Raw genomic sequence first — 26376 nt, forward strand, 5'->3', positions numbered from 1 at the left:
AACTATCCTTTTTTTTTTGTGGGACATATTGGGAGGAAATTGGAAGAAAGAGCAATTACAAACATTTTAGTACAAAGGGTATCAAAATTCCTGTATCAATGACTGACAAAGGCAATGCCTTGCATTCTTAGCAACCTGCTGGGCTTTATTATAAGCGGTTAGCTTCCCCCTCCTGCTTTTGAAGAAGACAGAACAATAATAGTTCTTTCTCTGGTGAAAGAGGACTGAAAGAAGATGAACTCTCTGCCAGGAATAAATTGTCTATTTTTGTGTTACATTGTCCTCCCTGTATTTTTGCATAAAGAGCCTAAGAGATTTTACTATATGTTGTGACATAACAGAGGCTTGTACAGGGCTTTGATTTTCCAACAATGCAGCATTACCATACTTTTCAGTCACATTCATACAACAAAGAGATTCTTTAGTATGGACTGCAGACAGGCTGATATTGAGCAGCAGGTATCATTAGGCATAGATAGTGGTAATTCTGCATATTTTATATATATACACTGAGAACCCCCAGGATACTTTGAGCTGGAATCAGCAGAGTTTCCCATCAGGTGAGTGATACATTGTGATAACTCAGTTTATGCAGCTTTTGGAGCAAGCATTTTTTTCCCTCTGCACGTACTTCAGCATGGTATTTACAGGGCTATAGAAGCGAGCTAAATGAAGCTGGGATGTTTCATAATAGGCAATTAATTTTCCAGGATCAAACCCTATGGCTTGGAGGAAAGCAAGAGAACCCATCATCAAAAGACCTGACAATGTTTATTTTTTTCCCCTAGTAGCAGCTCTACTAGGAGAAGAAAAAAAAAGGCAAGTAAAAAATTAAAATCTATCTCTTGCAGAAGAGAAACATCACTTGAAAATGTTTTACCTCCTGCAAATCAAATCAAGTGATGTACATGAAGAATAAACACATTTAGAGGGAAGACAAATGAATGAATAGAGTATCTTGACTAGCAATTAGTTTCTGTGCCCAAGTACCATCAGTGCAAAATTGATGAGCAAGGTAACCTTTGGCTGCACTTTAGCAAGTTCTTCATTAGTTTTCTGGCTTTCCTTTTCAAATATTTTATTTCTTTGCAGACATGCTGAGAGAAATGATCCCATCCTGCTTGCACCACCAATGTATACCATGCTGTGCTGTCAGTGTTTCTTCTACAAGAAACGGTACTTTTTCTCCCCCCAAGCCTGTCTTCCAACAAGGGAAGGCAAAGGGGAAAATAAAAGTTTTCTCTCCTCCTTTTCACAGATTAGAAAACCAGGCCACTCAGAGATTAAATAACTAAAGGTCACCCTGAAGGTCAGCAGCTTTGAATTGAATCAGTTTGAATAGAAATCAGTAACAAACTTATTTGTGCCTTTGGAAATTTCTCTTGACATGCCCAGAGTTAGAGGAGGTACATGCTGGTTCCTGGGGGAAAAAAGGTGCTGAGACAATTGGAGTTGTCAGGTGAAGCTAGCTGGGCTACGATATCCTCCTTTGGTAGACTGCTCCAGTCTGTAATTGGTTGAGAGGCCTCCTTTGAACATTTGTCTGACATTAGTGCTACTCAAGGCACTGAAGTGTAAGTGCTCATCGATGGAAACGTGCATGCCCTGTTTGTTAATGTTCTGCACTGGAGAATTATCTGGGAGAATAGGGAATGGTATAGATCTGTCATTCGTATATGAGCTAGAATTTAATTTAAGCTTTACTTCAGACATTTCCTTTCCACATATTTTCTTCTTCATTTCACTTCTGTTGTATCATGTATCTCTATTTCCCACAGATTTGTGCGGCTGAGCCAAACGATAATGATGAAAGCTGCAAAGGAATGCAATGGGTTTGGGCATTATTGCACTACCTGCAGCTCTGCTTTGAAATAAAATGTCACAATTCCAGGTATGATTGAGTGACTTATCAGTTACTGAAGTCCTTTAAAGGAGTGGGTCTGATACACAGGTGGTAGGCAACAGAACATGAGAGGAAATGATGAAAAGATTAAAAGCCAGCCCCAGTGCATGGAGAGGCAACAAACAAGCTGGGATGCAAGAAAGCCAGCCTCAGCAGGGTACACAAGATGTGCTTCTCCCAGCTAACTTCTAGCCCAAGTTCTGTGGAGTATAACACTGCTCTTCACTGGTCAACAGTGAACTGCAAGTGAACACATTCGCTGTGCTGTACTGGTTTGCACAGGGCACCTCTTACTACTTAGGATCAAGAGCTGGTCAGGCTGCTGAAGTGTTTAGCACTTATTTATAGCTTTGCTTCGAAGTCCAACATTCTTTTCAGTCTTTACTCCATAATTTTCTGCCCTCCATTCAAAAACTGCCTCAGAGAAAAAGCAAGTATGGTTATATAGCAGCAATATATTTTGAATTGTCTCCTGCTCTTGGATTCAAACCAGCAGTAAAATGCACTCAGGGAGGAGAGCTGAGGAGTGCTTAATTAGAGAAAGAATGTATGACCACTCTCTGAAAATGGGCATCTGATCTAGCCTTGGCACTGTCAGAATAATGCTGTATCAAACAGCCCTCTGCATAGCATAGCAAACCTCGGAGGTGAACTCATTACATTGCCAGAAGTGGAAGTTGCCATCTTCTCGGAGCGATCAGGCACGGCCAGCAGAAAGAGTTGCACACTTTTAGTTAAATTAAAGCATGTGGTACTACTCAAATAAATAAATAAATAAAGGCCCTACATAAAACATTACCTTCCTGTTCTTTTTGATGTGCTCCACGCATGTACCAAGCCCGCAGTGTGTTGCTTTTAGTGATAAAAATAAAATGGATGTGCATTTCACCCCGGTGGAATGACAGGAGGAGGAAAATATGGAAGCCCATAATCACATTTTTATAACCCCTTTTTTTCCAAAGCTGAATTGCACCTTAAACATTTTCTGCTTTTTATTTTTAAAGATCTTTAGGAATAAAGACAGACATACATAAAAATGTTTTTCTCCTGTAAAGCTGTGAATGCAAGAGTAAGTAGTGCCTGTCCAGGGACCAGCTATTCTGATATATGTTCAGCAGAGAAGAGAAAAAATACTAAAAGGAGGAAAAGATTTTGTTATAACCTTGGCATCACAGTGCAGCACCTGAGCTTTATGGGAAAGCCCTGCAGCGTGGGATGACAGAAGGATTCAGGTTGGAAAGGACTCAGGAGGTCTTCAGTCCAACCTCTTGCTCAAAGCAAGGTCAGCCATGAGATCAGATCGGTTTACCGAGGCTGGTCTTGAAAATGAAGACAATATTCCATATGCAGACTTTTAGGGGTCAGATAAAAAGGGGGTAATCATCTACATCAATCTACTCATGTAAATACAGCCCAGGATGCTGTTGGCCTTTTTTGTGGCCAGGACACATAGCTGGCTTATGTTCAGCTGCTGTCTACCAAGATCTCCAGGTTCTCTCCAGCAAAACTGCTACTGACCAGACTGTATTACTGCAAAAGGTTATTTCTCCCCAGATGCAGATGTTGCATTTGTCCACATTGAATTTCTTAAGGTACCTGTTGGCACATTTCTCAGCCTATTCCCTCTCAATGGTGGCCCTGCCCTCAAGTGCATCAACTGCCCCACATCTATCTTGTGCCACCTATACACCTGCCCCCACGCCACCTCCAGTTCAGTGATAAAGATGTTGAGCAGAGCATGCCCCATTACAGTCCCCTGTGGTAGTCCACTTGGCTTCAAGTGGGCTGCCATCTCTTCATCATTATCCACTGAGCTCAATCACCCAACTAGATGGATAAGTACAGACAGCAATCCAGAGAGCTGTGGTTATTTGTAAGCGACTTCCAGGGCTCTGGTTATCTGAAAGCCCAGAAAGCAGGGCACCATGCAAAAGAGAGGATGTTTCGGGACTTTATTAGGAATGAACCAGGCTTAACTTGTCCTGAAAAAAAATCCCACACCTAAAATGATTCTTACAGACTCCCCAGATCATCTACAGTGAAATGCCAGAAAAATACCTAAGGGTAACTGCACCTAGTGCAGCATAAACACTCAAGATGGAATACTCACATCACTTCCAGTCGAGCCATTCTGGAGTCATTTCCTCCAAAAGAAATGACCTCACAGGTGTAGTCTCCAATGTCACCTGACCATGTCTGGCTGATAAGGAGGGTTCCATCTTTCTCCACTGTGATCCTGGAACTGCTGGATGGATTTATCATAACGCTGTCCTTCTTCCAAAGATACCTGAGCATTACAATATTGCAGTTATTAATTACTCATAGGAAGATGAAAATAGATTTAAGTGAACTGTGCTGTAAGGTATCAGCTTCTGTAATCACACATTTAGAATGAGAAGCCCCTCTGGTTACTTTCAGGAGCAGTGCCTTTTACAAATTTAAGACCAGTGATCAGGATGAGAAATCCAATGGCATCAGGATGCTATATATTTTATAAACAATGTTACATATTTTACATGGAAAAGCTGAAGGACTCAAATGTTCAGGTTCCCAAGTCCACCTTCATCAGCATTTTAAACCACAACATCACAGTCTGCAACTAACAGCTGAAGTATTGGCCCATCTCTGCTAAGGCTGTAATAACATTAGGCTGCCATAACCAGTGACATCTTGAGTCTGCTGTGGCAAGGTTTAGCAGAGCTTATCCATCAAAACACACATTCACCAGCAGGGCACAGAGATGGGTACAGCCCATGGTCTTGCAATCAAGTGAAATTTTTATGCCTCTATCCTTCTGTCTGAAGTTCTTTCAGCAGCCCATCCTTCCAACACGCTCCATCCCTTCCTTGCCCTTTCATCTGTGTTGCTTTCAGACTACAAGAACTTTTGTGGCAAACTTATTTTTTGATGATCAACCTCCTCTAAATGCTCTAGTGCAAATCTTAATAGTTCAGACATATTTTTGTTTTCCTTTACATGGTTGAAGCAGGATACAGCCCCTAGCTATTGAGTTGTTTCCAAGAAAATGGGCTTTCATGCACCCCAATGTAAACACTTCTAAAATCCTATTCCATCCCTTTGGCTTTTACTCTCATTAAGTATCAGCTTCTGACAAGTTGGTTTTATTGATAGTGTATTAACCTTGACAGTAAAATCATGGAAGGCTATATTGAAGTCATGAAGTGGAACATAGCTCATTGTAAATAATACATAAGGCTGCAAAGGAAGATGGGATTTATATGATTAATGATACAGAGTACAACCTTATAATGCAGTAATCAGGGGTCTGGTGTTAAAATCTGGGGTCCCAAAACTTTCCACCTAATGCTATTCATATGGCTTATAAAATTAAGCTTGGATAAACCACACAAATAAGAACTGACACCACCAACCTGATTGAAATTCTGGGATCGTGAGTCGCTTCACACCGCAGAGTGGCTGTGGTTCCTTTGATCACAGTGCTGTTCTCAGGAGGGTGAACAATGAAAGTGCGATCTGAAAGGAACACAAGCCATAGTTCAGGTGAAATTACAGCATTTTGACTTGGGCATTCACTCAAAGAGCAGGCAACTGAGCATTTGTCATTCAAAGCAAGCGGGCCATTCCTCTTTGCTGTGAAGGCTCTTCTCCCTCTAATGCCATTGTGTCAAGAAGAGGTGGAAGGCTGCAGAGTGCAGAGACGTAAAAGCAGCAGAGAGCATGAGTCCAAGCCATCAGTGATCTGAGTACGGAGAGAACAAAAGCTGCACTAAACTCTCACTTTTCTTGTGGCAAGCATCTATGGCAATTCCCTGAAGTCCTAAGGCAGTGAGTATGTGATGTGTTATGAATGAACCCAAACATGCAGTGAGTCAGGAAACAGTCACGTTGTTTAGAGCATGTAGAAGAAAATTGGTACTCTGGAAAAATATCCTGAATGAGGTAAACTTAGATGGCACCCCACAACCTCATCGAGTCCAGGAAAGAGGTTAAAGGAGGAAGAGCTTCTAGTAATCTGAATTTTCCATGTAAGAAAGATATGCTGTTTACTCAAATGTTTTAGACCATCTTTATTTGAGCACCTCCTGGAGACCCAGAACACAATAATTGCTGTAACTACAGCAACCAGATTTGGTGTGAAAGAGCTCTATTATGCCTAACACCCAGTAACAGCAGCAGATAGCAGCAGCTGGAGCAGGTAGACAACTAAGGTGAGCACAGAAGATACGTGGATAATGTTAATCAGTCCCAAATCCCTACAGAGTTAATCAGTGTCTACAGAGGCATGGCGTACATGCACAAGAAGGAATCATCAGCACAATCAAAAAATCGAATTCTAACAGCACAGAGTTTTTTGTATTGTTCCTGATGTGCCTATATATGCCTTCTAGCCTCATAATGGTGCTCTTGCTACACAAATAATTAGGTTGTATTCACTTTTCTTTTCCCCCTCCAATGTAGATCAATGAACAGGAGCTATCTTTAATACATATAAGAACCACTTATTTAAGAATTAGTAGGAAGCTCCTCCTTTACTTGATCCATACACTTAGATATTATTCAGTTTACATCATCCTGGTATGTACACCAACTCCACCTTGCCAACCATACGTAGATGTGATGGCAACATGGCACAAGTACATTACAGTTACTGCCAGCATTGTTTTCAGGTAGTCCTAAGTTCAAAAGGAAAAACGTGGCTGATATAACTTGCACAGTCTGGGGATTAACAAACGCCAAATATGCATCACACATCAGCAGCATAATCAGTACTTCAAGTACAGGAAAGGAGAGAGGGCCACAACACTTCTGCGTGTATTCTAATCATCTTCATTGCTCTTAATTATTTTTTAGTCCTCAGGGATTGTTATGTCCTACCTTTAGTGGAAAAAAACCCATGTTATACTGAAATTCAACCCACTTAGGAGTAACACAGGTGAACCTGCCGGGTCTGACTCTCTTCCCCAAGAGAATCATAAAAAAAAAACAAACCAGAGATCAAGGGCAAATGCTGAAGGACAAAATAATTTCTTGGGCTGCCCTGTGCTGTGCCAATCTGTAGCACGAGAGACTAGCTGAAGTCTGCTGTACTTTGGTTTGGCTTCCAACAGTGCCCAGGGCCACAAAGAAACACAAAGGTATGAGGAAAATCATACCCACTGTAACTGCAGCCACAGGCTCAGTTACAGCATGGGCTGGTCTCTACTGCCTGCAGACTCCTGGAGGCAGAAACCAACTGCAAACAGCCAAACCTACAAGTTAAAAGGTTTGATTTGCAATGCAAGATTCACCGTGAATAAAATGGTAATTGTGGTCGAAGCTCTATTTAAATTCCACAAAATACCAAGGTTCATATGCATGATTTTACAAACAAAAAAAGGTATTTGTGATAGGTTTCCTGAAATAGATACATTATTCCTATTAAATCACATGAGTATCTCTATTAACTAGAAAAGCATAATTACTTACGAAAATATCCTCAGCCTACAACAAAAAGTGATTAATACTTGATTAAAGTTAGACTTTAAACAAAGCATTATCCTTACTCCACACTGTCAGCATCACAAAAGCATTCAGGGCTCCTTCAGAGTTGACTGCACAGCAAGTATAATTGCCAGCATCCTGGAGGAACACGGGTGTTATCTGGAGCCCTCCAGATTCGAGAAGGATGAACCGAGGCATCTGAACCGAGCCACTGGCTAAGATCTGGTTTCCTGAAACGCAGAAGGGAAAACCAGCACGCTTAGCACCACGTAGCCTGCACAGATTAAGTGCTGCAATTCTGCTTCTTCCAAAAGACTATTAGAGCCTCTCCAGCCCACTGGCTCACGACAGCCCCACAACAAACCCTCCCCGCTCACAGAACCAGAGAAATGAAGAAATATGCATGCTAAATGGGTCTACAGATTCTCAGTAACAGGGAAGGGATAAGAAAAATGTGGATTATGGCTTTTCTACAACAACTTCATAACAGGTTACCTTTCTTCCATGTGATGGCAGGTTTTGGAGCCCCTGAAACTTCACAGGTTAGCACTGCGGTCATGCCCTCTGTCACAGTGGTATCCTCGGGGGGCTGTATAAATTCTGGTTTAATGTCTAGAATCAAGAAGTTCAAAAACCTCAGTGCATCTACTAGCAGCAAGATCCTTTGCCTATTATTATGGACTACTTTACATCCACTTTTATAGAGCTGATGGTAGAGAAGGACACGACAGTAATACATGAAAACCTTTCAGCAGTGACTGTAACCTTTCATTATTCATCTCATAGGAATTGTCTAATTCGGTTTATTATCTGGATGGAAAATAAAGATCTATCAGTGCTTGTACTTGACAAGATGGCTTACAAGAGGAAAAAAAATAAAAGAGAGATAAAGCTGAAAAGGAGTGTTTAGGGGGAAGTTGAGAAATCTAGGTAAACAAAACTATTTTCTTTCATCTTCATAACGGAGTTCTTTAAGATGAAAAGCAACTCGGAAAAGGCATTAACTTTGAGATTTAAATGTCAGCCAAAAGAATTCAGAACCTGAGTCTCATCCAAGACATTTTCCAAGTTTCTTTATTTCTTATTTTCCCCTAGCTGCATTTTATAACCTCCCTCCCCCAACCTCCCTCCCCCACCCCCACCCCTTAGTTTCCCAGGGATATATTGAACTGGGGCCATTCCGGTTTCTGAGGCTAGTAGAAATTCTGGGCAGTATGTGCAACCTGCCCTTGGGCTAAAAATCAGCCTCCTGAAAAGAGGAGCTACAGTGTTACAGAAATGCCTGTTAATAATTGCTTTTGAAAGAGCCTACTAGGGTTTGTGATTCTCCCACACAGAAGAGTGTACTTTCATTAACACAACCTTTTTAATCAGACTTTTTGGCCAAGAAAAAGATGTTTAAGTCGAACTTACTTTCTTTCCCCTACTAAATGTGGTTGCAGACAAAAGGCAGATAAAATGATACCATGCACAACCATGAAGCAGTAGCTCAAAATCAGAACCAAATTACATTAGAGTAGAACTAAATTATTAAGCATTAAAAAAGAGAAAAGTATTTCATAATTGATTTTTTTTCCCCTTTCATAAAGTTCTCCTTTTGTAGTATGAAATATGGAAGTCACTCTTAAGTTCCTAATGTCATAGAAAGGTTTTCTACAGGCTTCAGGAGATTGTGTTCAGGCCACAGAGGGCATTTTGGGGTCGCTTACACCTAGGGCAGTTACAAACAAGGACAGCATGGTGGAGAAATCTTATGGATGTGGGATCACCTACAGCAATGATAAGACAGCTCATTGATCTCGTGTCACAACTCCTTACTCACTAGTCACATCCAGGTAGGTGTATGTCTGTATCTCCCCAGCTTTATTACTGGCAAAACACTGGAAGATTCCAGCATCCTGAGGACGCAGTCCGTGGATCTTTAGTCCACCACTCAGCAGAACTTTGTAGCGGGGATTTTCCAGTTTACTGAGGGGAACAGAGTCCTTGTACCAGACCAGGGTGGGAAGAGGAACACCTATTAAAAATAGTAATAAACAAATATTTATCTAGTAGTCTTTGCAAATCACACTTTAAGTCATCAAAATACGCAGCACTGTTTTGCTCCTATCTCTCATTTCCCATCCTTCTACCCTAATTACTTATATTTTTACAAGCAGCATTGATAAATGGAGGCTGCATCTTACATGATCAATGGTAACAGTACACTGCAGCACATGTGGGAATAAACAGTGAAAAGGGGTGTGTGTGTGGGGAGGGAGGATGTTGAGAAAACATGTTATCAAATTACTTGCTTCGCCCAATCATATTTCATGCCACTACAAAATAAGATTTACAGCAATTTCAGGTTGAAAGCCAGAATCATGCTTCTTAAACAGCAGCACTGTGGCAATACAGCAGGTAAGACTGTTCCATCCTAAATAGGATTCCTCCAAGGTGTCAACATAAGAAGGCAATGGCAAATTGCACATAATGAAATGCTCACATGGCTGTATTTGAGTCCTAATTTGGCAGTTTGAGCTGATGTACAAACAACAATTTGCCAACAATGGGATAGCTTTAAATTATTATTATTTTTATCCATTCTCAAGCTTCACCTCCTACATGAAAAACACAGACATTAGGAGAAACAAGAATCCTACCCTAGATATAAGTTAGAGGCTCATTTATTCCTGTTTTCTTTCATGTGCATGTTCTACAAACCCTGACACAGTTATTTGACACATTTTTTGCTGCAGTCATACCCCAGTCAGCTGGCATGGAGCAGCTGTAAGTTTAATAGATAGAAATAGTGTGGGATTCACTTTTCTTCGAGAGATGTCAGGGGCCTAGGACAGTCATAGACAGATGTTTCTGTCCCACTCCTCACATCAGACAATGTGTTATGATTGCATCCCCGAAATCCCTGACTGAGGAAAGCTGAGAGCCCTATGCAGGGATCTGAAGTGAACCAGCTATTATGTGATCAGATCATCACAGGATCACAACAAGGGTATCAGACTGATTGAAGTTATCTCAGCCCCAAACATGGCATTTTCAAAAGCAGCAGCTGATTTTCAACACATATCACTTAATACCTCAGAGCTTCACACTCCCTTGTAGTAAAAGTAAGAAACTATAGACTTAAATTCATGAGTGAGAGAAATTTGCCCAAGTGGAGAACAGCAGGGTAGCACCAAAGCATTGAGGATGGGATGTCACTGACGAACTGAGCATCTGCAGACAATGAGCCCCACTGCCACGCAATGACTGAAGGTTCAGAAGGAAGGTGCTACCTGATGATCTGTATTATCATCATTATCACTTTTAAAAGCTCAACGTTAAACACTATTGTACTCTTCCATTCACATGCACATTCTCAGTGTACTACTTCTCTTTACACAGACAAAAGCTGTATTAACTCCTGGGAAGAATGTGCAAACAAGGGAGGGCACAATTGAAAAACAACATTCAATTGCAGCTGTTACTTTTATAAACATGTAGCATTTACTGCAATCACCTCTGATGCTTTTGTTCTGCTGATGAAATGAAACGCACTCCTAATCTAGAAGCTCATCATCTCAGGAAGAGATCCACTACATAGAGTGCATTGTCTGATGAAGAATAGACATAGTGTCTTGTACAACAGCCCATGTACAGAATTAGGTAGATCTCAATGCTCAGAATTCTCAGCGAGAGTGTTATTCATCTCTTGAAAAGTCTCCTGGGCAAATACAAATTATCACTGAGTAATGAAGAAACAGATGATGCAAATGGAATAGTTCTCCTGATGCTGAGAAGCCTGGAAATGATTTCAAGTTTAAATAATAGCAACTCCATTTCCCCACACATTAGGTTTGATAGGCACCTCGGAAATAATGAAATCCTGCCTTCAGTACTCTTGAACCTTTAACATTGGTATCATTCCATAAATCCCATTCTACTAAAGGTATTAGCAAACCTCCTAATCCTATAATCACTGTGAGATACACCTCCCTATCACCAACCCAGCTGACAAACTGAATATTACCATCTCTATTTTTCTACATTTCAGTTACGGATATCTTCCTCTACTCAAAGTTATGAGTCTGAATAATAGACTCTTATCTAAGCACTCTGATGCCTGTCAGCAGCATTCATTTGGGCTTCAGCGATCTTCCCAGAGAGATTTGTCTTCCAAGTTGGACAAGTTTTCTTTTAACATTTTGCTACCTCTATGGCTACAAACGCAGTTAAAAACAGCTTCCTTTCTTCTCCCCCTTTCCTACCCCACAGACTTTCCACTCCCCACACTCCCAAAGGCATTTTGTTTCTTTTCCTCTCTAAACACTTCTGGTGAAAAAAATATGAGAAGAAAACACTTTAAAGACCTTTTGGTCTATACCTCTTCCATGCAGTATCAGCCCTACCTTACTGTTTGAGAGATTACAGAGTGGCCTAAAAGACCAGTAATAATAAATAAAATAAGCTTATTTCTCAGCATGTATGCAGCACTACTCATTTTTCACAGACAAATAAATCTGCTGCTAAGGAGGAGAAGGAAAGGGAGGGAGAAAACAGACTCTGGTTCTGGCTTTGCCACTTTCTCTGTAACCTTGGGCAAGTAATTTATGCAACCTGAGGCTCAGTTTCCCCATCTGTGAAACAGATGCTTGACTCCTTGCCAGGTTTAACTTTGTGAAGAACCTGGATAAAAGAGTCAAAACATTCACTCTGTCATTTCTTTTTTGTTATTTATTTTTTACAGCCTTCTCTAAGTCCCACTGGGCTACTGGGGAATCCCAAAAGCATCTTTCCATCTACTTGTCTAAACAGGTAGAACTAAAGCCCAATTAACTGCACTCCCTAGACACCACCATCACTGCCTGCAGCTCTAGCCTTTCTATAAGCAAATAAGAAAAAACATTTAAAGGAAAGCCATTCCAAATGCAGGCAGCATCAGTGACTGACTGCTGAAAGATACAGAGCAGAGCATGGGTACTGTGCAGTTTGATACACAAACTCCATTACGGGGAAGTCTAAAGCTAGTCTGTGCAGGCTGCAATTTTATTTACAGTCCATCTCTGCTTATACTGTGAAATTAATCTGTCTCTCACACAGTCAAAGTGCACCAAGACCTGGCAAATGGGCTTTGTGCACGAACTTGATGGGCCCATGGGAAATACGCTCTGTCTTCCTATTTGTAGCAAAGCTACAGGGCAGATTTGCAGTTCCCCCCAGTGCTTTATTCTACCTCCTACCCAAGACCTGGGAAACAGCAACCTTCCGCTACCTTCTTTTTAAGTGCTGGCAGTTGCCAGATTGGTATAACAAGGGATCAAAACTCCTCTATGTTTAGTACTAGTACCTGCCCCTTACAAGCCTGTGCTGCAGATACTCAGCAAAATGATCCATGTGAAGGCAAGGTTCCATGCTGCTTTACCACATTCATCAGCACATCGGATATGTGATAGAAGATGTCAGCAGAAATAAATTGTTTTCTCTAGGAAACATTCCCTTGTCTTCAATAAGACCTGATCCATTGGGAATGGTTATGAGTGCTCTATATGAGTGCTCTATTAATGCCCTTGGGAGCTAAACTGCTCAAAAGAACAGTTAGGGTAGAAGAATGAGCTGAAAGTCAACCTCTTTTCTCCCCGATTCCTCCGGGGTCTGGGTTTTGTCGTTGTTTGTTTTAAATACATGATTTGAGACAGCAAACAGGTTGGGGTTTTGTTTTTCAGTGACAGTGAGGTAGTTCAGAGATTTGTCAAATAGTCAGAAAGAATTGAGACAGTTTTCAAAAAACCTCAGTTTATTTTTTAAACTCCACTTCAGTTTAATTCTGCTACTTGAAAAATCTTCTCTAATAAAAATTCTTGATATGTTTATTGTAAAATACTGAAACAAAGTTGGTGGCACATGGCTTGAATAAATGTCTGTCTAGTCACTTCTTCCCTTGAAACTGTCCTGTCTTGGATGCTCAGGCACAAAATGCAAGAACAGTCCAAGGGCAAAATGCTATTTCCACCTTCTCAGCTCCAGTAATCTGTGCTTTAGCTATTTCCTGGGCCAGGGGTTGCATGCACACAGCTGTGTGTTTAATAGTCCTTACTGAATTTTTCTTCCATATATTTTGTTTGGGTTTATTTTTTTTTCCCCCAAATATTTTTATTATTTCTGATCTCAAATACTGCCTGGACCAATGACCTCCACAGCTTCTGTTTTCTGAACAAGGACAGTCTTTCCTTTAGCATACATCTACCTGCAAATTTAGCTGGGTACCTCCCCTGTGTGACAGTTTTAGGCTATGCCTTTAGGAAAGCATTACATAGAACAGAGTAAACCAGGTTGGAAGAGACCTTTGAGATCACCACATCCAACCTATCATCCAACACCACCTAATCAACTAAACCATGCAACCAAGCACTCTATCAAGCCTCCTTCTAAACACCTCCAATGATGGTGACTCCACCATGTCCCCGGGCAGCCCATTCCTATGGGCAATCGCAGGACAGCTACAAATACTCTCTAGCTGACTGTTTAGTTGTAAAAAGGAAAACCAAAGACAATTCTAAACAAATTTCATTGGTAGATCAGTAGAATGTTGCTTTAAGAACTTACAGTCTGTCTTCAGTCTGTTCTGCCTTTCTTTTCTGTTCCTGGCCAGTCTGCATGCAACTGACCCTGGACTGAAACTTATGAGATAAGAAAAGTAACCTTCTTAACAACTGCTTTGAACTAATAATTTTCCCTTAACATCCATTTCTCTTTTAATCCTTTTCCTGTCTAATTAGCTTGGACAAGAAAGAGGGGAAGAGAGGGCTTTCAGGGGAACCCGGGGGGGGATTCTCCTCAGAAGGGTTTTTCTGTGTTACTTTCTTCCCTGTGAATTTTGTATTTACTGTAAATACTGTATATTGTGTATATATTCATTGCATTTCATTCTGCTTGTAAAATACAGCTTTCCATTTGCTCCTCTGACTGAGTTTAGCTGTGCCTTATGCAGTGGGAGGATTAAACCTTCACACTACATCACCCTGCTTCTTGCACTAAGCAATAGAAAGTCATGTTCTCCTACTCACCTTCCCATGTGGCACCTGCTCTTCAGCCATTTCTTACCCAAAGCATTCCAGCCAATTTAATTTTTCATTATTCAAAGCCCATGGCAGACCTCTAATTATACCATTCCTACTTTTGTGTATCTTTTCTGGCTTTTCTACACCCAATGGAGTGATCTGTGATGTATTTGGGATGGGGGTACCTTACCGATTCACACAGTGGCATTCTCTAAGGTTTTCCCTATTCCTTTTCTCCCCACTGCCCAACATTTTGAAGCACAGCTTGGCACTGAATGATGTTTTCAGAAGACATGTCTTTTCTGCATAGCAATAAGAAATTTCATCTCTGTCAATAATTTCATCTGCCAGTTTATAGTCCAATCAGATCAAATCAGCAGAGCTGCAATTCCTTTGCAGTTGGTTTTAACATTGACTATCTTGAAGAATTTTATAGAATCAGCAAATATTACCTTACTCTTCACCCTCTTTTCCAGGGCATTTATGAGTATATTGAGCAGCACAGGTTCCAGAGGTTCCTGGGAACCTCATTGATTGCAGGTCCCACTGTGCTTTGTTTAAAAAGCTATTAATTAACAAAAAGATCACGTCTCTTACAACCTGATCACTTCATTTCTATAAGAGCCTTTTGGTAAGAGGCCTCATCAAATGCTTCTGAAATTTCAAATCAGCCAGAGCAGCCTTAGACACAGCCTTGCTTATTGCACTATTTACAGCTTCCTTCTAGAAAAGCAGTTTTGTCTCTTTCCTACATTAAAAAAATTAAGAAAATGCTTAAACCACAGTGGAAATAATACAACCACACAACAAAGAACATCCTTGTTGGCTCTGATCTGAAGAGAGAAGAAATCAGAAAGAGCTGTTAGTGAGGGTCGGGTGTGTTTAAAGCGAGACTGGCTGAGGCACTTAGTGCCATGGTTTAGTTGATTAGATGGTGTTGGGTGATAGGTTGGACTTGATGATCTCAGAGGTCTTTTCCAACCTGGTTAATTCTGTACTCTGTATATTTTCTTGATGAAGGTTGTGTACTTTTCCCCAGAGGGCCTCATGGCATGTGTATTGCTTGTAAAACTCAGCATCAGAGAAAATGAGACAACAAAAAAGTTCAGTCACTTGCTGAAATTATGTTGCAGTTTGGTGACATAAATGAACCCCCTCTAAAACACAAGACTCCTGTCTAATCTGTCTTGTCTTAATCACATGCTTCCTGTCAACTAGAGTGCTAAGACAGGTAGTCTTCCATGGAATCATAAAACGGCTTGGGTTGGAAGGGACCTCCAAAAATCACCTAGTCCAACCCTGCTACAGTGAGCAGGGACATCCTCCATTAGATCAAGTTACCCTGACCTCCAGTACCTTCAAGGATGGAGCCTCAGCTACCACCTTGGGCAACCTATTCCAGTGTTCTCATGGTAAAGAAATTCCTAACATCCAATCTAAATCTCCTCTTCTCTTGCCCAACAGGCAAAAATGAACGTGCCGGCTTTACTAGCGTCTAACCTAAATTACAACAACTACCCCATTCTCCAAGGACAAAGGCCACTCTGCCTCTGGTACCTGGGATAACACAGAGGTTCAAAACATTACAGGCTCATAAAAGATGCTTTCTGTAGTACTGAACACATCTATCTATCTCTATTTATCTACCTCATTCATCCAAATCTGGATACATCTGCACACTCACCCATTGCCTGGCAGAGGATGTCGACGTCTTTCTCCACTTCAGCCAAAATCACACTCTCGGGTTCAGCCGTAAAATACGGTGGTTCTTTGGGACAAGGAAAGCAAATAAAGTGAGCAAACAAAGCCTCAGCACCATGACAAATAGCTGTTGATTTAAAGATATCCATCATATCCTATCTTTACATGCAGTGCATTTAATATAGCACGTTACAAAGCGACTAGTTTCTCCATGTCCGTCTCTGTTTGGAGAGGCTTCTCTTTTTTTTCCTGGTACTAAAAGTTATCACTAATAAAAAGGCCAACCATTTTTTTGGTGTTTTTTTTTTTTTTTTTTTGCTCTACTGCCTATGAATTCTAGAGATGAGAGGCACTGTGAGATAAGATTTAGGGGTTTGCACTGCAAATTAATACTCGGAGCCGGGGCTACTTTTAATTTTATAGGTCTGAATCATGGAACGGTTTAATTCTTCGTTCAGAAAGAGCCTCCCAAGAGGTTTATAAAGGTTTGTATTTACAGCACAGCATTTTATAGGACAGTTTGCTTCAGTATCTAAAGTAAATTCCCCCTCATGAAGGCATGAAGCATGTCAAATAAAGTGCCACAGCATGTCAGAGAGCCGACATCAGAGGACAAGTGTGACATAATTAAAATGGGGGTGTGTGGGGTGTGTGTGTGTGAAAAGTCTTCTCAACTGTTTTACTTCTTGAAAGCAAACAGATTGAATGCTCTAATTGAAGTTCTAGCAATAATCATAAAAATCCACACTTTATCATTAGGACTAAAGAAAAGATATTAGACATTTAATTAAACAAAGACAAGATTCCAGAAACCGTAGAGTATGCTGTCATGTAACTCTTTCTTCTAGGCAGCAGAAAATTGAAGAGCATCATGTCAAAGTCCCACAGGCATTAAGGTTGCAGTAATTATCATGGTAACTAAAAACTGTCATAGTCTGTTCAATTCAATTACCATCTGAGTACTGTTTTTAGAAGCATTTTATTTGATTAGGACTAGAGTTCTATTGCAGCACAGGCAAACTCACTGGGAAGTTTTGGAAAACACACAAAAAAAGGACAACAGAAGTAGCTTGTGCAAACATGTTATGGGGGTTTTCATTTTGAGGAAATCAAGTTTATTTGACAAAAATAAAAACCACACAGGAAGCTATAACAAGATCCAAGGCTGACAGGATCACAGGATGTTAGGCACTGGAAGGGGTCTCCAGAGAACATCCAGCTCAAATTCCCTGCCAGAGCAGGACCACAGAATCTAGCACAGGTCACACAGGAATGCATCAGATGGGTCTTGAAAGTCTCCAGAGAAGCAGACTCCACAATCCCTCTGGGGAGCCTGCTCCAGTGCTCTGTGACCCTCACAGTAAAGAAGCTTCTCCTCATGTTGAGGTGGAACCTCCTGGGCTGGAGTTTATATCCATTGCCCTTTGTCCTATCACAGAGTGCAACTGAGCAGAGCCTGTCCCTTCCCTCTTGACCCCCAGCCCTCAGATATTTATAAACACTTATTAAATCCCCTCTCAGTCTTCTCCTCTCCAGGCTAAACAGCCCCAGGGCTCTCAGCCTCTCCTCAAAGGCAGTGCTCCGCTTCCTTAATCATCCTTGTAGCACTCCATTGGACTCTCTGAGTAGATCCCTGTCCCTCCTGAACTGGAGAGCCCAAAACTTCTCTCATCTCAAGTCACACCCCCAACCTTGTCTGAGAAGCCAGTGTGCAGTTTGTATTATTAATGGGACGTTGGTAGTTTCATAAACAGAGCCACAGCCACAGCCTTATCCTGCAAAATCTTATTTGCCCTGCTAGCACCTGTAGCATATAGCAAGTGTTGCTATCACCTCAGAGAGATGGCACAACACGCTAGCAGGCACACATCAGGATGCATCTGCTTAGAATGCAAAATGCCTTTTCCCAAGCCCTCCATCCTGCTAACTACAATAAAATACTTGCTTGGCTGTACAGAACTGGGGTCTCCTTTGAGCACCAATGGATATTACAATTCTGTATTCATTCCAAATAAAGTCAATCAATATCGCTCTTCAAAACCTTGTGTGGAGGAGGAGGAGGAGGAGGTGAGGTTGCAACACAGCCTGGAACACTCATTTACCCAGCAAAACCAATAAACCAAGCCACCTGATTTATTATATTCTAATAATATACATGTGTTAACATTATTGATCCTCACCGCCTAAATATAAAGCTATTAATAAACACAATTAATAAGTTGTGATTTATTGTCTATGATCTCATGCGTTAATCTAAGCCCACAAATTGAAAAGCTGAACATTTAATTGAAATTCACTGACGTGTTTGAGCAACTAAGTTGCTGAGTCCTCTGCAATTCATCTAAGTCCATGCTTTAGCTCTGAGTAAACTCTTTCTTTTCACGCTGTCCTTCAAGCCTTGCCTGATGCTCTCCATCCACACTACTACAAAGATGTTGAGTTGATGCAAAGAGTCCAGAGAACAGCAAAGAAAGTGGGGAGGGGTTTAGAGCACAAGCCCTATGAGAAGAGGCTTGGGTTGGTTTCTTCTCCCAGGCAACCAGCACCAGAACAAGAGGACACAGCCTCAAGCTGCACCAGGGGAGGATTAGGCTGGATGTTAGGAAGAAATTCTTCCCAGAAAGAGAGATTGGCCATTGGAATGTGCTGCCCAGGGAGGTGGTGGAGCCACCATCCCTGGATGTGTTTAGGAAGAGACTGGATGGGGCTCTTAGTGCCATGGTTTAGCTGATTAGGTAGTGTTGGATGATAGGTTGGACTCGATCTTTGAGGTCTTTTCCAACCTGGTTAATTTAATTCTATTCTACTGTCCAGAATTTTATCTTTTATTTCCAAACTTTTAGCATAGTGTCCTTACTTACCTGTGCCTCTGTCTGTGGACACACAGAAGTGTACTTGTCCTTCTACTCATCTCTCAAAATAAACTATTAATCTTTTGTCCTATGACGATTTGATTGCGAGGGGAAGGAAAAGGGGAAAGGTGGCCAAAGCAAGGCAGGAACAAGACAGTTTCCAGACACACAGCTCCGTGCCCAGACTTTCACTTCTAATTCTGAGCTGCTTCTATAGATACCTCTTCAGTGAGTGAGGTGCAAGTGTGGTTTCCTGTGTTTAGGGAATGTGACTGCACATCTTCCACTCTCCCTTCTATAGGGCCGCTCTGACCTTAACAGGCTGATTTCTCAAGTTGGCAACCTTCGGCTGCCAGCTCTCAAACTTTCTCCTAGATCAGCAACAAATTTGTACACGAGTGATAAATTTGCAGATTTGTCTTCAACATGGACTTGCAGTCCAGCTGCAAAACACTTAGCATAACCTCAATGATGCTGGGGGTTCCATGACCACTGTTCATTACACACAGTTTCTCCAGTTATACTTGGCATATTTACACTATCTTCTTCCCAAGTGCCTCTCCCCAGATCCTATCCTACAGTCTGTGCTTCTTTCTTTAAACCCCATACAGACCATTAGGCCACCCTCGAAGAAACTTACTACGTTAAGAGATGCTTAGGTGAGCAGGTATCAGGCAAGGAATTACCTGACAAGGATCTTGAAGTCAGTGACAACTGTCACTTAGCAAATGGGATGTGATGTTATAAAAGGTACATTCACATCAGCCTTTTCTTTTTTTGAAAGAAGCAGGGAGGGCGAAACAGAAACAGGCAAGGAAAAGAGCAGGAGCAGCAGAAAGATGTAATCTAAAGGCCACAGGCAACTCCCAGAGGGCTTTCAGGGTGTAAGTGTGCCAGCAGACATGATTTCCAGTCTTCATCAAGTCCAGACTCACCTTTTTCCCTTACACTAAAGCCTGCTGAACTCAATTCTCACACATTCCAGCAGCTGGAAGCCCTGCCAAATGCTACAGTTGACACAGAGAGGTCAAAAGGCTGAGGAAATAAATGCCTGTGGAGAGGTGAGGTCTTATTCTTGCATGATAAGCACAGATACAGAAAATCTTCCAGAAGCTATGGTACAATTTGCTGATTGTTAACTGCCTGCTTCTGCTGCTTGGAGTTAGAGATAAGCCTGGGTGTGAAGACAAGACTAATTCATAAGGGAATTGTGGAAGATTACGAATACCAAATGCACAACAGTACTGTGACTTCCCAAGTCCAATAAACCAGAAAATTAGTCTTGGTGATTTAAAATATGAGAGCAACACTGCAGATTGGTGTAGGTATACTCTTGGGGCTTTGAGGGCCAAGAAGCAGCGAGTTCTGTGCAACATTGATGTCTTTAGCAACACGGATGCTCAAAAAGGTCTGTCACAGTGAGGCTCTATGGCATCAAAAGAAGTCAGGCTGTAGAAGAAATAGCTCTAGGTATAGATGTTAGAAAACTCAGATCTAGGCTCCCCACTTTTCAGATCAGTCAGATGTCTCTCCTGCACATCAGGTGCATGCCAGAGAGCCCGTAGGCTCAGTGTGAATTCAGTGCGTCCCAGTTTGGGTGCTAAACTCCACTGAGTGAATAACCATCAGAAAGAGGCCATAAAAATGCAGCAACGGTTATAGGGGTCAGATGGCACTCTGAAGGGACATTCTGGCTGTCTCTGTGTATCACTCTACTGCATATTTATAATGCTTGGTTTGAATCACACTGTTGGAATCTGAACATTTACTGTTGTAGCCAATAATCATGTGGTGAAATGACAGTGTCTTCCACACTATCTAACGAGCCAGACACAGTAATTTCTAGATATGACAGTGGTCTGCTGGTATCAGCTCAAACATTTGGATACTTTTTTTTTTGTTTAGTGATAGAACCACAGCAGTTAGAAGAGGAAAAGATCCATTCCAGTGGGTTAAGGCAGCTGCACAACAAGATGGGTCACCTCTTGTCCCTGACTGAACGAAACAGGTACTGTATTGTTCAGATACTGTAGTGGTGGTTGACTGATCTTAACTAAAAGGTCTCAAACAAGCAGAGGGGAAAAAGAATATTTGAATATAAATGCATGCTTTTAATAGTTGTTGAGGGTTTCAGGCTTGGGTTTTTTTTCTTGCACTACAGACACCATTGCAAAGATAGCCTCCCTGCAAAGCCCTTGGGAGCCTGCACAATTTGATACTGTTCTAACTCCCCCCATGCAGAGTTACATGGTGACTGATTTTAACATTCAAAAGATAGCAGTCAGCATCCATTACGTACCCTTCAAGCTGCATTGGAGATATGTGACCTAATCCCAGACACATACATGAAAGTCAGAAAGAACAGAGAAAGCCCCAGGGGCTCCTCCAAAGCTAAAATTCCTGCATCACTGAGAAATTCAGGGCTGCATATTTAAGAGGAAAATTGAGCCTTAAACATGGAAACCTTTCTCTAGCATTACCATAAACTAATTTATTTGGTGAATATCCTGTAAAGAAAGGGGGACTGGAAACTTGAGAGCCCTTTGTAGCTACAAAGTCCACAACTCCAGACAGAAGATCAAACTGTCCATGCTGGGAGGGAAGCCACATTATATATGCAGGTATAACTGGCTCCTTGAAGCAGGAGTTTTCTTTGCATGAATATCAGGTTAAAACAGAAAGAGATGAAAAGATACTCTTAGTTTCTTGCTACTACCCCTACTGTGAGCTGCAGTCTGTGTGTTCTAAAACCTTGTAATGACACAGGGAACAGATCTCCTGCTTGCAGAACTGAAAGGGAGCTTCTCCTGAATGTCAGAGACAGAACTTCACCGTGCCACAGGTTTTGTGTGCTTCTGGGGACAAGGTGACATGACTGAATCCATCTCAAGAACCTCAGAGGCTTGCCAAATCAAAACTTGTCAATGTTTCTCTGCCTTGAGCCCAAACTAAAGTTTAGGCAAGTCCAAAGGCATTTTGTTATAGGTTTCCTGAACATTCTTATTTTCTCATGCACAGCACACGAGCACAGTCATCACAGTCTTTTCTTTATGCACGGTACATGACCACAATCATTACCCAAAAACTCCTTCCTTTGCCTTCAAGACGTCATTTTAGTGTCGCAAAGTGTCTAAACTAGAGCTGTGTGAGCTATTTCCAGAGATCTGAGCACAAGGTATTGAGGTGGCTAGCTAGAGAGAAAAACAACAGAGGCTCTTTTGTATCTCAAAGCTCCAGGAGAGGTACAGTGCAGGAGGAACGCTCCTCCAGCTCATCTCAGAGCCTAGCCAGGTAGGCCTTTAATACTACTGTTATAATTTTCCTGGTGTGTTCCTGAAACACATGATGCTGTATCCTTTGTACCTGATGAAAACCAGGGTGGCCCTTAGGAAACACACAGACCTACCTCTTCCTTGTTTTCAGAAAGAACATCTCTCCCACTAAGATGCAAAAATTGTCTCTAGGAAGCACCAAGATGAGAACAATGTGTCTATTAATGCAGTTCTTTGCAGGGGGGAGCGGGGGAACTGCTCTAAAAAGAAGGGAAGCCCTCTACTGTCATTCTGCTTTGTTGCACCCTATTCCTTGGGACAGGCCAAGAGAGAGAGCTTCAATACTCAGTTCTGTAAACCATCTCATCATACCAGGCCAGGCCACTCTCCCTAATTGCTTTCCCCCTCATTTTCTCCAGATTTTACTTTCTGCATCTAATTTAAAGAGCTGGAAGGATTTCATGTGGTGGAAGGGTTTCATTCCTCAAGCCTCTAAAATTAATAATTTCTTCTAGAGCAATCACTTAAAAGTGACTACTGCAATTTGTTGCTAACAGAACTTGCAGAAATAGAGCAAAGAATTTAAGGTTAGCTCAGTTTTCAAATTGGTTTGTTCATGAGAAGACTGCTTAAATTACTTAATCTTCAAACAGTTAATGACAAAACAAATGTGCTCTTATTTAATCTGCAAGAAATCTTTCCCAAACTGTTACTCTGCCAACTGAGGAGCGTGATACCCTTTAAAAATGTATAACAACTGCAGCTAATAAACCCAAGGTTTGGAACCACCTCAGTTTGTCTTTGTTGAAACAATATGACAATATCAGAAAGCTCCTTGCCAGGTTCATGAGAAAATTGCAGTGCAGCCCAGGACTCTGGGATTTTCTTCTTGCTTCTATCAAAGTTCTTGTCACCATCTAAGCCCACACTTGAATTGTGCCACTTTCCTTAGGTGGGACAAGCAAGGACTGATGTATTCATAGAAAAGCTCTCATTAACTCAGTGTTTTTGATCTTTGATGTATCTTTCTATCACTACTCCAATTCTACCTGTTGCTGGCAAAATCTTTTTCTCTATTAATCCACAAAATCTCTCATTACCATACTACTGCAGGTTTGCATTTGATTTATTCAGACCACTGTGAAAACAAACCACTTCTAGTAACACAATTTCCTTTTTCTGTTAGTCAAGACCCTTATTAAGTCCAAACTGTGTTAGCCTCCCAAGGAGCACAGCTCATCACCACATCACTATCAACATGTACACACTACAAATATCTTATGCATGCAAATGGACAAGCATACTTAGAATCACAGAATACTTCATTCTCTGCAAGTACTACTTTAATAGACTATGAGGAATAGACCACAAAAATCCTGAGGTTTGAATTTTGTCTGCACTTCCCTCCAGAACCTGTCCCTTGACTAATTAAACAAGGGCCAGATCCATCCAAGAATTCAAAGGCAGAATATAAGTTATGCATTAACTACTAATCCTTTGATTTGGTTTCCTGTTTAGAATTAGAGCTCCATCCTACAGCTCAAGAAACTCATAAATAAAGAAATCTATCAGGCTTTGCTGACACATTGAGTAAACACCTGCAACTGAAGTGTCTTGTTCCATCAGAAGGAAATAAAAGTAATTGGTAACCAATTTGTTTCTGCTTTCTTTCATCTGCTTGTTCTTATCTACAGGCCTTTTCATAACTTCATAGCCTGACAGCCTCCTAAAACTGGATAAGAAATAAATAAAACATTTAAAAATAAGAGCAGATAAGCTACTAGAGGAAGGCATCACCTCTGGTTTAATATGATTCCCCAATGATTGTTTCTCAGTTTTACTGCAACTCCATTTAAGAATCTTTTGCATGAACCGAGAGGCTGCTCTAAGTCTTGCATCAGACTGGATCTGACAGCATAGCAGCAAAGTGAAACTAGTTACAATAAAATCTTATGAATAAGAAAGAGTTTAAACACTAACTATAACTGAATGAAATCCATCTCTGTTCCTTCAAGGGAAGGGAAGCTGAGAAGTAATAATTCTAAGAAACAGAAAGACTGGGACCAAACTTCATCCCGTAGATAATAAATCTAATAGAGACACAGTGACACAAATGAACCTGGAGCAGAGCTTTGTAGAGAAGAGCTGTTTTCTCATTTAGCATGAACTACTATAAATTGCTTTAGTAGAATACAAACCATAGAGCAGTCTCTAAAATTGTGTTTTCAGAGGACTAAGAGAGCGTAGAGAATTGCACACTGAGTTCCCTCTGCACTGCGCTACAGAAATGCATGTGCGTGAATTCTGATCAATGCTGAGGGCTCTACCATGGCCAGGGCAATAACCTCTCCAGAACACTTGCACAGTAATTACTGGGACTACTACAGTAAAGCTACGCTTTACACGACCAGTTCTGGTTTAAAACAGCTAAATGTCTTTGTTCTGAAATGCCTCTTTTATTCTAAGAGTCACAAAAAGCTCTACGCTCTGTGCAGTGTGCTAATTTGTGTTATTACACCAGAGTACGACGTGCATGGTAACTACCTCTCAGAAGTGACAACCTCCTTGCTACAGCAGAACTGCAACACAGAGGTGATGGTGGAAACAGGCAGCAAAAGGGTACTGATAGCCCTTTTGAAATATTCAATCCAAAGTTTCCCTTTGAGTAAAGGTCTCGCACGTAGTACTCATTTTAATGGCATTTCCTTCTCCACTTTTTTTCACCTCAGCAATGATATCTGCCTGCATGCATGCTCAGGAATGTCCTTGCCCCCACACAACTGACACTTGCAGCAGACAACGCTCAGAAGTGCTCCTGAAAGGCTTCTTTCAGAAACACAGGCACTTGACATATTAAAACTAGATGTAAGCAGCCCGGGAGTTAATCAGAATTTAATGCATCTAAAAGCCAAGATGTGGAAGCTGCTCAGTAAGGATTTTACTGCTGCATTTCCCAAACTTCTAATTAAATATATAGTTTCATGGGGGATTCAGAATCATATCAGTGTTTAAAAATAATAATAATATCTATTTGATGAATCTATATTCATGGGGAAGAACAGCTGAATTAATTTGGAAGCTAACCCTCCTTCACCTCCTTTGTTCTGTTCTCCGAAGAAAGGTTCAAATGTAAGGTAAATTAAATATTAAGATATCAAATTGATTTCCTATTATACTGTCCAGAGTCTATTTTACTAAAATAACACATTCCCTTGAGAATTACCCATTATGGAAAGGAAGGCTTTTGCTCTTGCAGGTTCCTCTGTGCTGTTTCTCAGCTTGGCTTCACAGAGGTACATCCCCACATCAGCAGAGGTTGGGTTGGTGATGGTGAGTCGTCTCCCAAAACTGCTAATGCCACTGGTTATTTTAACTCCATTCCTTTTCCAGGTCATGCTTAGCCTCTCAAGAGGTCTACAAATAAAAACAGCACAAACAACAACAAAGACCAAAACACCAAAAGAACCACAACAATAAAACATATGCATTACAGAATAATGTCATCTACAGAACATAAAACCTCTCTACGTCATCTTCTGTCTCAGATTTTCACTACTAGGAAGTAAATGCATACATAACTTCTACACATCAAGACTACAGACTACTCAAGTGGCATTATGGGAGTACATCTAATTGATACAGCAATAGAACTGAAGTGCTAATAATTTGATTTCTCTAAGCAAAAAGAGTAAATACTGCTATGGGAATCAGCTGCATGGCAAGTGCTTGCATTACAACTCAATTACCAAAACAATATTAATCATAGCAAGAATATCTCTGCCCTCAGAGGGGAAAGTGAATCAGTTGGTCGTCTTCTCATCCAACGATCTCAACTATTCACTCTTGCTGGAATCCAATGCTATTCAAGGCCAACTAGATGGAAAGGCAGAGGGAATGCTGTGAACTCTATATTATAGTGCATTATGAACAGTTGAGCAATAATCACTGTAAAATGAGAGCGTCTGTAATAAATTACTTCATGGGAGATCTTCACTAATTTATTTACTGGGAAGCACAGACTTCAACAATATCACCTTTCATGCCAATAGGCAATGCAGCTGAAATATTGTTAACCCTTCACATAACTTTTTCCCTTAAGATACTGTCTGCTGATTGAACAACACGACACTTCTCTTCCTTACCCCGCG

The 26376-nt window shown here is 41.1% G+C and overlaps 1 protein-coding gene across 3 annotated transcripts in view; it reads right to left on the reverse strand.

The window, feature by feature from the left end:
- Positions 1-26376, reverse strand: part of SDK1 (sidekick cell adhesion molecule 1) — a 465152-nt gene that overhangs the window by 149118 nt on the left and 289658 nt on the right. For all 3 annotated transcript variants that reach the window (XM_068146644.1, XM_068146645.1, XM_068146643.1), the window contains exons 8-14: positions 25452-25642; positions 16088-16171; positions 9189-9383; positions 7862-7978; positions 7429-7596; positions 5296-5398; positions 4014-4190 (exon numbers count right to left, since the gene is read on the reverse strand). In XM_068146644.1, the coding sequence (XP_068002745.1) occupies positions 4014-4190; positions 5296-5398; positions 7429-7596; positions 7862-7978; positions 9189-9383; positions 16088-16171; positions 25452-25642 (1035 nt within the window). The remainder of the gene's footprint in view (positions 1-4013; positions 4191-5295; positions 5399-7428; positions 7597-7861; positions 7979-9188; positions 9384-16087; positions 16172-25451; positions 25643-26376) is intronic.

Source organism: Melanerpes formicivorus, unplaced genomic scaffold (genome assembly GCF_026170545.1).
Source record: "Melanerpes formicivorus ecotype bairdi unplaced genomic scaffold, bMelFor1.0.p_v2 SCAF_14, whole genome shotgun sequence".
NCBI lineage: Eukaryota > Metazoa > Chordata > Aves > Piciformes > Picidae > Melanerpes > Melanerpes formicivorus.